The sequence below is a fragment of the Nelumbo nucifera genome, chromosome 3 (genome assembly GCF_055504915.1).
Source record: "Nelumbo nucifera cultivar China Antique chromosome 3, China Antique-T2T, whole genome shotgun sequence".
Lineage (NCBI taxonomy): Eukaryota > Viridiplantae > Streptophyta > Magnoliopsida > Proteales > Nelumbonaceae > Nelumbo > Nelumbo nucifera.
This window is the reverse complement of record NC_142651.1, coordinates 48715024-48728076: the sequence shown is the minus strand read 5'-3', so window position 1 is coordinate 48728076 and position 13053 is coordinate 48715024. Positions and strand designations below refer to the sequence as shown.

General features: G+C 38.9%; 1 protein-coding gene across 4 annotated transcripts in view; it reads left to right on the top strand.

The window, feature by feature from the left end:
- The window catches only part of LOC104609550 (E3 ubiquitin protein ligase DRIP2-like), a 40130-nt gene extending 28535 nt beyond the window's left edge, over positions 1 to 11595 (top strand). The window contains exons 7-8 of one of the 4 annotated variants that reach the window (XM_088901081.1): positions 1524 to 1556; positions 11123 to 11595. In XM_088901081.1, the coding sequence (XP_088757207.1) occupies positions 1524 to 1556; positions 11123 to 11153 (64 nt within the window). In that variant the 3' untranslated portion in view covers positions 11154 to 11595. Of the gene's footprint in view, positions 1 to 1523; positions 1597 to 6293; positions 6328 to 11122 lie in introns of those variants that run through there. The other 3 variants (XM_010275893.3, XM_088901082.1, XM_010275894.3) reach the window with 3 other exon arrangements.
- Positions 11596 to 13053: the final 1458 nt, after the last annotated feature.

Below are 13053 nucleotides of genomic sequence, written 5' to 3'. Positions count from 1 at the left end.
TAGAGAAAAAGATGAAGCATGGCCTAGAATTGAGGGTAGAAGAAAACAAGAATTATTTTCTTCTCCTGATTCCTCTTTTCACCAATCTAAAGATGACCTAGTAGAAAATTAAATTTAATGGAAAAACCATAATTATAAAAAATCATTTGTCTACTAAACATCTAAGATGGGTCAATCCACTTCAACTGATGGATTTCTCTGGGATAAATTGATAAAACCATGCATATGTTAACCAAGATCCTTTTGTTCTAATGTTATAAACCACCCTTAAGATCTTAAGGGAAGTTTGCTGGTTACAGGTCCACTTGCTGGATGATCAGTTCCAAGATACCAGTGATGGGGATCGGTCCAGGCATTATAAGGCCTATTCTCGCAAGAAGAAGGCCAACAAACAGGTTTTGATTTGGCATGGGGAAGACTCTTGGGACTTGGACTGATCTGGTCAGGGGTATTTTCGTCATTTTAACTAGTCATATGTGGGCCTGGGCTAGTAGGGCTTATCTTTCAATTTTCAGTTTATTTGCATTAGTAGATAGAAAGTTATTGTGTTTCTTGATGCACAAGACAAGGAGTGGCATTTTTGTAATTATGGTGAACAGTATTCCGGGCCACAAGTCACTCTATATAAATTGATGTTCCCGGAATACTGTTAGAACTCTTAAGATTTCTTAAGAGGAAAATGGTGAACAGCATTCTCTTCCTTTTGAAGCTAATGAATGAATGAAGATTTCTTAAGAGCTCTCTTGCTGTATGGAGTGATTCCTACAAACCCTAGAGTGATTCTAGGACCCCTTGGAGTGATTCCTTGGGATTTCTCTCTTTTCTCTTTCTCTACCCCTTCTCCTCTCTTTCTCTCTCTCTCTCTCTCTGTCTTTTGTTAGTTTGTTCCAGCCCAACTGCATCAACCATCTTGTTCAGTTCAAGATTCTTCTGCAAGTACAATACCCAACTCACCATTCATACTGGTTCCCAACTCCCAAGTTTACACTTCAACTCCCAACTTCATGATCAGGATTGCCAGATGGCCATTAATGAAGTTGAGACCTCAGACCTGTCCCAATGCATGATGAGGAACTAGGAAAATCTAGGAAGGCAGAATGCTTACAAGAAGCTAGAAAGTAGTAAATGGGAATTGGCAAGTCCTGAAAGTATCAAGCACCTGGGTGAATAATATATATATATATATATATATATATATATATATATAACTTAGGGATGTCAAGGTACAGCATGGTAATTATGTATATACATGGCAATACACCTCAAACTACAAAAGCCTAAAAGATTATTTATTCACTTCTTCCACTTTCTGGTTAAAGAATTTTCTGTTTCTTTATAAGACCTGGCAATAAACCAGTTCAACAACAATGTCTCAGTTGGTGTTACTGCTGTTTCTTCTTGTTACTTCTTGCAACTTTGTCTATCCAAAAGGTCTGGAGATGAACAGTTTAACTTGTTATTGGAATGATGAATATCTTTTTCTGTCTGAAATTCTCATATTAATTTGTTATTCTTTGTTATAGGGATGGAAATTTGCCTGTTTCATTTATACAGAGGTACCTTGTGAAGAAACTCAATCTTGCTAGTGAGGCTGAGGTGAGTGAATTCATAATTGATCATCAGAAAGGAGGCCAATGAGCTCACTGTAGCTGTTTTGGCTATTTCTATACAACAAGTCACATAGAAGTAGCAGGGAAAATGGTCTATGCTTTCTTTGATTGTTGTGATGCATAGAATGAATTTTAACCTTAGGTTGCTTTGGTTTCTTGCCATAGGTGTTTGAATTTATTTCTGTTGCTTCTTCTCATGGCCATAGTCCTCATCCCCACTATATAGATCCACCTAAGAATATATCATAGAAACTATACCCATCCCAAGTCCCTAAGCAGCATGGTGGATTGATGTTCACGTTACATAGAGCCACTGGACTAGGCCATTGCCTGCATTCAAGTACTTGGGACTTGCACAGGGGAACCACTCAGATGCAATACCAAGTCAAAATTTTTACCATATGTTGGCTGGAGGCATTGTTAACAAGTTTGACAACATATATTATCTTTACCCTTTTGTTTTAACGCAAATATAGCCAGTACCAATAAAAATGTAATGGATAAATATTCTCAAAGGAGTACAAATAAATTTTATTAAGGCTTAGTTGGAAAGAGTACAAATACAAATATGTACAGTACAAATATATACAAAATACAAGGTTTTGCACTCTACATATTTGTATTTGTAGTCCTTCCAAACTGAGCCTAAAAAGAGAAAGAAGAGATAGAAGACCTAACTGATGAGAGAAAAGGAGATACAATGCCTATCTCTGTAGGGAAAAAAATAAAAATCCACGTTCAGTGGTCGGTCAATACAATGAGATCTCCAATCCAAAGTTCAGACTGAACCAGATGGTTGGACTGTTGGATTTGGGAAATGGTGGGCTTTCTGGTTTTGAGATTTTTCAGGCACTGTCTGACCTGCTATTGACCTGGATGAACCATTGAAAACAGTGAATAGATTTGAACCAATGACCTCTCATTTACAAGCAATGCTATGTTAACATTAAGCTATGACACCATTTGTTTTTTATTTTTGTTTACAACTATATATATATATGTAGTTGTTTACTCTTACTAACTTTCTACCCCCAATATACTGAATTCCTATTTTCCCCCTGTTTTGCAAGTAAGTCAACCCAACAATTTGCTGATCTATGTATCCAAGTAATTTCTATAACTGTCTCTCAGGCTATTTCCTTTATTTATCTCAACAAATGTCTGTACTGTTGTAAGTCGACAGGAAAGAGTAGTCTGTAGGTCCTGAAAGTTGGGTTCGAATGCCAAGGATGATACTCCTAGAATGTCTCAGAAAAGGTAGGATTAGGAAAGGGGAAGGTGTGTCAAGTCCCCTTTTCAGGATCCAAAATCTCCTATTTATAGGAGAAGATTGCCATGTAGACATGCATGGCTTGGATCCTTCTAGAACATTCTCTAGCATCGTGGGTGATGGCGGAAAAATCCCGAGCCTCTCTCAGGTGAGGTACGTCTCCTAAAAGGGACCGCTGTACAATCCTGCCCATGCCCTAGAGTGCTACCAGGTGAAGACATGTGTCTGGAGAGTACCGAGTACGGGCACATGTAGCCTTCCCAGCCTCTCTCATGATTCCACCATGTGGCACAATCTGGGTGCATGTGTCAGTTGTGCCTGTGGTGCTCCCTATGCAAGAGAGGTAAGAACTTGTAGTTAGTGAGTCCCTTTTATGTTCGAGAAGGTCGTGCTGTGAGGCCTGTTGTCTTGTGCAAGGCCATGATCCTCTGGGAAGTAGTGTTTAGGACTCGCAATAACATACTGAGGCCAACACCAGCAAGTTCTTATAGGGGATTCACTAGGTCTGTGTCAGTCATCCAACAGGACCTATTGCATTGCACGAGGTGACGATCTTCAGAGATGCAGTTATCTAGGATTCCCAATAGCGTGCAGAGGGTTTACTCTCAGTTATTAGCCCTTATTTTGGAAGCGAGATTCAGAGAACGAAGCTTCTAAAATCATTTTGAACTTGTGTGAAATTTCCCAGGTTTGCATGTAACTCCAAAGCTCCAAAGAATTTTCAAGGGGAATTAGAAAATCAGCTGCCAAAATTTTGAAGAATCTTCATGAAAGATCAGCCTCCAAAATTCTGAGAAATTATTGACAGAACTCAGCCTCCAAAATTTTGAGGAATTTTTAAGAATGATTATCCCCTAAAATTCTGAGGAATTTTCAAGAAAAGTGCAACCCCCAAGGTTCTGAGGGTTTTGGAAGGAAAATTAGCCCCCATGGGCTGTTTTAGTTTTGGTTCAAGGTTGTACTCCTATTGATGTAATTTTGGTCCTTTATTTTTGGGTGGCGCTGGGGGTTTGTGTAGGCATGAGTTTGTGAACTGCATGGGGGTTTATGATTCTGATATTGAGGCTTTGGGTCTTTGTTTGATGCTCTGATACCATGAAATAGTGAGGTTAAGAGTCAAGAGAAAATGGAGAGAAGAAAAAGATGGGAGAGAACAGAAGTCGACTAAGTAAAGAAGTCAACCAACCCAGCCAATCCATATTATTTAAAGATGTGTACAAGGACTAAAGTGCCCCTACTTAAGTATGGGACACAACTTAAAGTAGAATAAAAAGGACATAACATCTCTTTAATAAAATAGAAAAAGACTAGAATACCTTCTATTGTTGGTTAACAACTCATCAAAATATTAATACCTATTCTGCATTTTCTACTATTACTATGATTGGCAAACTCACCAGGTATTGTCTTGCTAATAGGTTTGCTACTGGCAACTACCTGGCATGTTATTGCTCTGAATTGGGTACATTCTATCGAGTACTCACTTAGCTGCATCAGCCATATGACTAGCATTCCAGAGAGTGGTGGTCTATCAACAAAGAATCTTATAGGGTCATTCTTGGATATTAAGAAGACTTTGTGACCTAAGATGTAGTGCTTGAATTTTTGTGTAGAAAAAACTACAAACAGACTTTGTTGCTCCATTAGTGAGTAGTTCTTTTCAGCCTATTTCAAAGTTCTATTGGCATAGTATATTGGACACTCATTCTACTGAGCTATGAGACATCCTATTTCATCTAGGCTAGAGGTTAGGTATAGTTTGAATTCTTTAACTTCTATTAGTGAGGCTTTAAACCATGCGCCTTTAATGTTTTTTTTTTTTAGTTTTTTTTTCAAATTTCAATTTTATATATTATTCATTAGAAAAAGAGTTCCCAAAAAACACCTGTAAACAGGTGTATCGGACCCCTAAAGATATGATATAATACACCCGATATGAAGTGTATCATATTGATACTTTGAACCTTGGTTGTTGTTGCTGTTAAACCTGGGATGAATCTCCTAAGATAGGATGCCTTCCCTAAAAAGTTTTTCGGTTGGGATTCATTCTATGATTGTGGCAAGCCTAAAACTGATTTAACTTTTGTTTCATTAGGGTGATCCCTTTCTAGTTGTCTCTATGCCCTAAGAATTTTCTTCGCTTCACCCAAAAGACACAGTTCTTTGGGTTCATTCTTAGATTGTAAACTTCACACCCTATGAAGACTTTTCTGAGGATTGCTACATGATCTTCTCTATTCTTGGCCTTTAGCATTACATCATCTACTTAGCACTCCATCCCTTTATGGATCATATCATGGAAATGCATGTCATAATCTTTGGTCAGTTGCTCCCACATTCTTAAGGCCAAGGGCATTACTCTATGGTAAAAATTCCCTATTGGTGTCTTGTCTTGAAGGCTGTTAGGGCATTTAAAGGGTTCATTTTTATTTGGTTATGCCTGTTGTAAGCATCCAGAAAAGAGAATAGTTATTGGCTTGCTATTGAGTTGATCAAAATATCCACGTTGGGCAATAGGAGATCATCCTTTGGACACACTTTGGTTAGAATGAATACCTAAAATTTGGAGAACTCCTAAATGCCTAGACTTTCAAGGTGAACCCTGTAGTGTGGTTGCATCCCTTTAATGCACTCTATAAGTCAACAGGGTAAGGATAGTCTGAGAGCTCTAAAAGTTGGGATTGGAATACCGTGGGTAGGGAAAAGCATTAGAGATTGAAGGACAATAAATCTAGAGAAGAAAGGGTAAGGTCTAAACCTGAGATAAGAATTGGAGTAAGATTAGGGAAGAAGTTATCCTTGAATGAGGACCTAAGTCTCCTATTTATAGGGGATAGTTTCCATTCAACGTGCATAGCTCAGACCTTTTCAGAATCTTCGCTTTAGGTGAATAAGCGGGGAAAAAATTTCGTGCTTTCCTCGGGTAAGGATGCATGCCTCTGGGGGACCACAAGTAAGTTATGCCCATGTTCTTGGGGGCCATTCAGAGAGAAACATGTGTCTAAGGAGGCACTAGGTACTATCAAGCACGACCTCCCTGGCCTCCATTACAATTTGGCCACATGTCCCAATTCAAATGCCTCTATCAGTTGCACCTAGAGCATTTGAAATAAAGGATCTCACATTAGGCGAGTCCTCCTGAGATGGATTTATCTCATGCAACCACATTGTACTCCTCCTAAGAGATTAGAATAAGTCTTCTTTACACGAGGTACCATGTTATACAAGGAATAGCTCTGCGAGACCCTTATAAGGATCTTGTTGGGCTTAGCGTGATCGCATTTGTTTTGTACTCGTGATGAGGCACTGTGATCCCACTGTTGCTTTATACTTATCCACTCTCTCACACACTCATCGACAAAATCTTTCTCCTTCACATCATATACTAACTGTATAATCTGTCTGAGATGCAGGACATAGGCTGCAAGATCTTCTGCATCACCTTGGTGAACATTCCTGAGCTCTGCTATACTCGTCTTCCTGCCCATCATGAACCACTTTCCCATGAATCTTTTCAATAAGTCTTCCCACAACTTGATATTGCCTTCATTACAATTTTACCATTCGTCCCAGTACAAGTGCCTTTGTCTACTACACTTAGAGCGTTAAAATAGAGTATCTCGCGTTGGGCAAATCCTACTGAGACAGAATTACCTTGTACAAGATCCCACGTTGTACTCCTAAGAGATTAGAACAATTCTCCTTCATATGAGGTCCCATGTTATACAAGGAATAGCTTTGTGAGTATTAGGAGCTCGCTAGGCTTAGCAAGATTGCACTTGTTAAGTACTCGTGATGAGGCACCGTGATCCCACTATTGCCTTATACTTATCCACTCTCTCAGATTAGCCCCGCACTTAGCAATAAGAGAAGCCATTCATTAAGCAGAAATTAGGTCAGGTATTTTGACCCTTGCTCTCAAGTCTCAACCATTAGCTCCCATTTTGGGGGCGAGAGATTCAACTAAGCTGCCAAACTCTGTGTATTTTTAATATTAATTCTAAAAGTTTTTCAAGAAATGTTGAACCCCAAAATGCTGAAGAAATTTAGAAAGATTAGCCCCCCAAAATTCTAAAAAAGTTTAGAAACATTAGCCCCGAAAATTCTGAAAAGAAAAATTGAGAATGATTAGCCGTAAAAATTCTGAGGAATTTTTAGAAAGATTAGCCCCCAGAATTCTGAGGAATTTTCAGAAAGATTAGCGCCCCCAAAATTCTGAAGAAATTTAGAAAGATTAGACACCAAAATTCTAAGAATTTTAGAAAGATTAGCCCCCAAGATGTTAAGGCTCAGCATTATTAAGTGCAGGATATTACTGAAACGAGATTGATGTCCCAAGATTGAAATTGTAGAAGACAGGATGATTTTTGAAGCAGGCTTAAGCATATGGGAACGGCTTTGGGAATGAGTCCCTGTATGTGAGATTGGGATTATGAGGTAGATCTTCTTAGAGGAGAAATGGGATGAGTTCGCGAGGGCGAGACTGTGGAAGGGGCTTAGGAGCAAGATCATTTTGCAAGATCAGGGGTAGATTCACGAGAATGAGATCATTAGGAGAAAGTCTTGGGAGCGAGATCATTATTTTGTGAGATTTGCTGTAGATATGTGGGGACAACATTGTTAGGATGGGCTTTGGGAGCGTGATCATTTTTGTGTGATCAGACACTCAGTGGATGACTTTTATAGGAAGTCGCTAACTCGTCATCTTTCAAACCCCAAATTAGTATGTCTTCGACACCACTGACTGGGGTACATAAAACTGAACTTTGATGGCAGTAGTAGGTGGAACCCAGGCCCCTCAGGTGTAGGAGGCTGGTTTAGAAATGAGTTAGGTCAAGTGGTTGCACTCTTCTCAAGTCTGATTGGAATTGGAGATTCATTGAGGGCTGAAATGGCAATTGTAGAAGGGGTAATCAAAGCAAAGGAGTTAGATGTGCACAAGCTAATTATAGAAGGGAATTCTCAACTGGTGATTAAGTGGCTGCAAAACAAAGGGAATGACTTTTGGATGTATAAAAATAAGTTAAAGAAGATTAAATGGATAACTAGGGGTATGGATGTAAGAATTCAATGGATCGGTAACACCATGGCTGATGCCTTGGAAAAACAAGGGGTTGGGCGAGTTTCAAATGTTTTAAGCTCATTTGTAAAATTTTGTACTTTTTATATCATCTTTAATTAATCAAAGTTACAGTTATTGGTAAAAATTGGATATGGTAAACCAAATGGATTGCCCATCTAAAAAATGGTAAAACCAATTGGGTAAAAAGAAAAAAAAAATCAAAAGAGATGGCCTGTAGTTGGTTTAGAGTTTGATTTGCCAAGAGGATTAGTGAAAAAACTTTTTAAGAAGAAATGGTTTCTTGGGAGAGAGAAAGTGTTTTGATGGAGGTGAATTTCATTGCAACTGGCCTCTCTGTATAAGAGTTTTCCAGGGAAAGAGATTTAGCTTGAGAATTGATATAATTAAGGAACAGAAGATAGATAAATAAGGTAGATGGATCTGGTTTGATCTTCTATTCCATTTGGATTGCCATGACTTCATCCTTTTCTAGGTCTATCTTAAATTATTTTTCATAACCATGTCAAAACTCTTGCAGGAAGTTATACAGTGCATCTAAATTCTTAACAGATGGTGGTTGTGACCAAAATATCTCTTATCAAATGCAAGGGTTATTAGTATATGTTATTATTATTTTGCGTTTTGGTCAGCAAAAGGAATTTTATTAAGGAAATATTGAAGTTACATCAAGGTATTAATATTCTCCACCCCAAACAAACAAACGATTACAATTTTGCCCAAAACATTTGATGTCGAAAAGCACCTTGTTTAGCTAGAGTATCCGCCATCCCATTAGCAGTTCTCCTCACCCATTTAGAAGTGACAGCTCCCTTGTTATACTTTCAATCTTCCAAAAGGTGTGTGTCTACTTCCAAGGGATTTGGGTATTACATCTTGTCTGAGAAATGACCATCTGAGAGTCCCCTTCCACTTCCAATTGATGGGACCCAAGCTGCTTTGCAAAATTTACACCATGGAGTAAGGCCATCAATTCTACTGTCAATGAATCACATGCTCAAGAGGTCCTGAAAATAAAGCTACTACCTTGCTCTCTAAGTCGCAGAAGACCCCTCCTAACCCAGCCATACCTTGATTGCCTATAAAGCTTCCATCAAAGTTAAGTTCTACAAAGTTGGTTGCCGGAGGTCTCCATTCCATGATTTTCTTTTCTTTCTTGAGCCAAAAGTGCCACTTCCTTGCCAGTTCTCAAAATGTCATTCAGTGAGAATACTTGAGAGGCTTCTAAAATCTTCATCCAATGTGCAACTTTTTACTGCATCCAAAACTTCCAATTCAGATCTATAACCTCATGCCACAAGGACCCCCCATTAAGTCAGATGAAAGGATTTGGTCCCCTTCTCCTAAGGTTCCTTTTTCAAAATCCTTTGCATGTCCCCTATCTCTTCTCCCTTTCCAGTTAAGGAAGTTTGTACTAAGCCTATCCCCCCGAAAGTCTATATTTTGTTGGGAAGTATTCCTTGGGAAGGTTAATACTTTGGACATGGTGCAGAAGAAAAGGCCTTATTTGTGCTTGTCCCCAAATTGGTGTTCTCTTCGCAATCCAATGGTTAGGATTGCTTTCACTTGTTTTTATCTTGCCTTGTTGCTACAGCTATCTGCTTGTGGATTTTTGCCCTTTTCGGTTGCAGGTGGTTGCTGCCAGCAGGTCTCTCAGCTGTTTAAACCCTCAGTCCTCCGTAGGCAATCCAAAAGAGGAAGACTGATGTGGAGGTGCATTAGGGTGGTTTCCTTATGGACTATTTGGGAGGAGAGGAACACTAGAATCTTCCACAATAAAGAGAGAAGTCTTTCTGAATTGAAGGACTGCAAAATAATAAGGGCAATAAACTGGTTAAGAACAACAAACTTGGCCCAACTCTTTTCCTTTGATGACTTCTGGAGGAATTGGTCAACAGTGGCTAGCACTTCATCCTCAAAACAGAGTTATGTTGCAGATTGGATCCCTCCTGCTGAGGATTTTGTTAAACTAAACTTTGATGGAAGCAGCCAAGGTAACCCTTAGCCCCTATGGCATAGGAAGAGTCTTGAGAGATAAGGACAGAAATGTTTTAGCTTTATTCCCAGGCCTAGTTGGCTTAGGAGACTCTTACCAAAGCTGAACTACTAGCTGCTGTATAGGGGATTCAGCAAGTCAGTCAACTTGGTATAGGAAGGCTGATAATTGAAGGTGATTCCCAGATCGTTGTGGGATGGTTACTGGATCCGGATTCGACTGTCTGGGGATTCAGAGACCTCCTTAAGAAGGTTGTTTGGTTTACAAGGAATATGACAGTGAAGATCCAATGGGTAAGAAGGTTAGATAATAAGATGGCTGATACTCTTGCAAAACATTAACAGAGATTCTCTGTTCCGGGAAGTTTTGTAATTGTTTAATCTCTCTTTTGGTGAGTTTTGTATTTTTCATGTAATTGTGATTTTCTTAAGAGTGAGGTTGCACCTCAAGCCTCTCTCTGGGCTTATTTGTAACAGTTCTACCCTTTGATTATTGAATTAATTTTCAATTATCAAAAAAAAAATTCCAATTCAGATCTGCTCCTCATTGAAAAATCCTTCCATTCCTTTCTTCCTATATGGTCCAAATCCACCCTTACTGTTCTCCACAAAATCCTTCCTCTTTGGCTGTCTAAAGATGTTCGGTCTAAGAGACCCACCGCATCTTGAGGGGGAAACCACCTGCACCCAAAGAGAGAACAAAGATGCTCCCAATACAAAAGCACAAAAGGGCAGGAAATAAAGATATGGGAAATAGATTCACCAGTTTCTTTGCATAGGATGCACATATGAGGAGGAAAGGCATTTTTGTTTGGCCTCCTTTTCTGCAGTAAGTCACAGGTGTTTATCTTTCCAAGGAAAATCTCCCAACATATTAGTATGTGTTCTTTTCTCATCTGATATGAAAACTAACTTGAGATTTGAATATAAAAACAGGCTGTTTCAAGGAAGGGTTAATCTATACTCTACATTTTTTTGTTCTTTACTCTACAATAAATCCTTGGGTATGCAGTAAAATGCTGAAACCTCCTTTTAGACTATTCATTCACACGGAAACATGAGTTTGACTTTGCATATAGGTTGATATGTTTCATGTGAACAAGAGATTGTTTTGTTTATCTTTGTCTTACCAAATACCCACTGATTCTTTGGTTGATTGTCTTATAGATTGAGATCATGTGCCGGGGCCAACCAGTAGACCCGACATTGCAACTGCATGACTTAGTAGATCTGTGGCGATGGACAACATCTGCATCACGAAGAGAAACTGCATCTGTGGGTACATCAGCCAAAGATTTTGTGATGGTTTTGGCCTATGCTCGAAAGTCTCAGCCCCCTTGATACCCTTTGTTGCCTCGCTAATTCTTCGTTCCCATATTCAATAAGGCTCTCTGGATCTTGAGACTTGACTCAATCCAGGTTATTGGATCAAAGATGCTTCTTAGAATGGGTTCTACGGTTTATTTATGTGTTTGTTACCAACATGTCATGCGTAAGTGTGTCAGATGTGATATATGTCTCCAACCTGTTCATGTACTCTTACGCTTTCTATTCTTTCTTCTTGTTAGGTGTCTAACAAAATTAATCATTGTTATCTTTGTTACCACAAAAGTAATCTACAGGTAATGGATTATTATGCATATGCGACCAAGTTCTGAGTTCTCCCTTCATAGCTGTCATGCTCTAAATGCAGTTTTGTTGGCACCTTCTGTTGACGTTTATGTGGCTTCACTCTCTTGTGGTGGTTTGAGTGGGGGAGGAGCAAAGTTAAGCTGATTGATTATTCCATAGAAAAATGTCTCTGCTGAGAAGTCCCAAGGTTGGCAATCAGGCAGGGCTGTCGATGGGTCGGGTAGACCCGACAGATAGGTCTGCAATTCGTGTCTTGACATTGGGTCAGGATTGGTTTTTGATCTTTTGGTTGTTTTGAGCAAGGTTCAAAATATCGATACGCCCGATACGCCGGTAGGAGTGTATCGGGTGTTCTGATACTTGTTTTTTTACTTTTTTTTTTTTTTCAAAACTAGTTCAGTGGAGCCAGTCTAGGACCCCTCCATCCCCTGAACCGGTCAGACCCCCGATACATCCACTGTAGGGGCGTACCGGAAGGGTCCCAGAAAGATATGTATCGGCCGATATGTAACGATACTTTGAACCTTGGACTTTTGAGACAATTAGGACCGTACTTTGACCTCATACCTGATCCATGGACAGCGCTATAATCAGATATTCAGATATGAAAAATCCTTATAATTTCTTCCAATATATATATATATATATATATATATATATATATATATATATATATGTTAGGAAAATATAAACAAATCTTAGAAAGGATTTTTTTTTGTTATTCTATGTTGATCCCAGCCATATGGGTGTCTTGAGAGGGGTATATATATAATTATTGTTAATTTTATAAATATATGAATTTTAATAATTGATTGTTTTTCCAAAATTATTTGATTGACATGCATGAAGAAGAGAAAATGTCCAAAATGATGTGTGTTTGGCCATCCATCGACCTAGATGACCTTACCATTGACATGGCAATTGTTCAATAGGTTGTGCATCGAGCAAATGGGGCACTTTTAAACCAAGGTTCAAAGTATCGGCATGTATTGGCCCGTATTGTATTGGGAGCACCTTGATACGCCCCTATAGAGGGTGTATCAGGGTACTGACCGATTCAGGGGATGGAGGAGACTTAAACCGGTCCCCCTGAACTGGTTTTGAAAAAAAAAGTAAAAAAACAGTATCGATACTGCCCGATACGCCCCTACCGGCGTATCGATATTTAGAACCTTGTCTTGAACGACCATACCAAACACCCTTCAAGTCTTAGGTTTGGCACATTCCGCAAATCCCTTTCATGTTACTTCAATTTGATGAATCGAAAACAGAAATAACAGAAAAGTTTCTTTATATTCTTTCTCCAAACTTGGCCTCTAAAATCATATTCTCTAATATCCCCATGGACAAATGATTAGTTAAATAAAATAAAATATGAAAAAAGAAAAAGAATATATACTTTGACATTGTAAAATGTACAAAAAACAAGGGAAAAATAAATATGTTTGGTGAAGTTATCCGAGCAG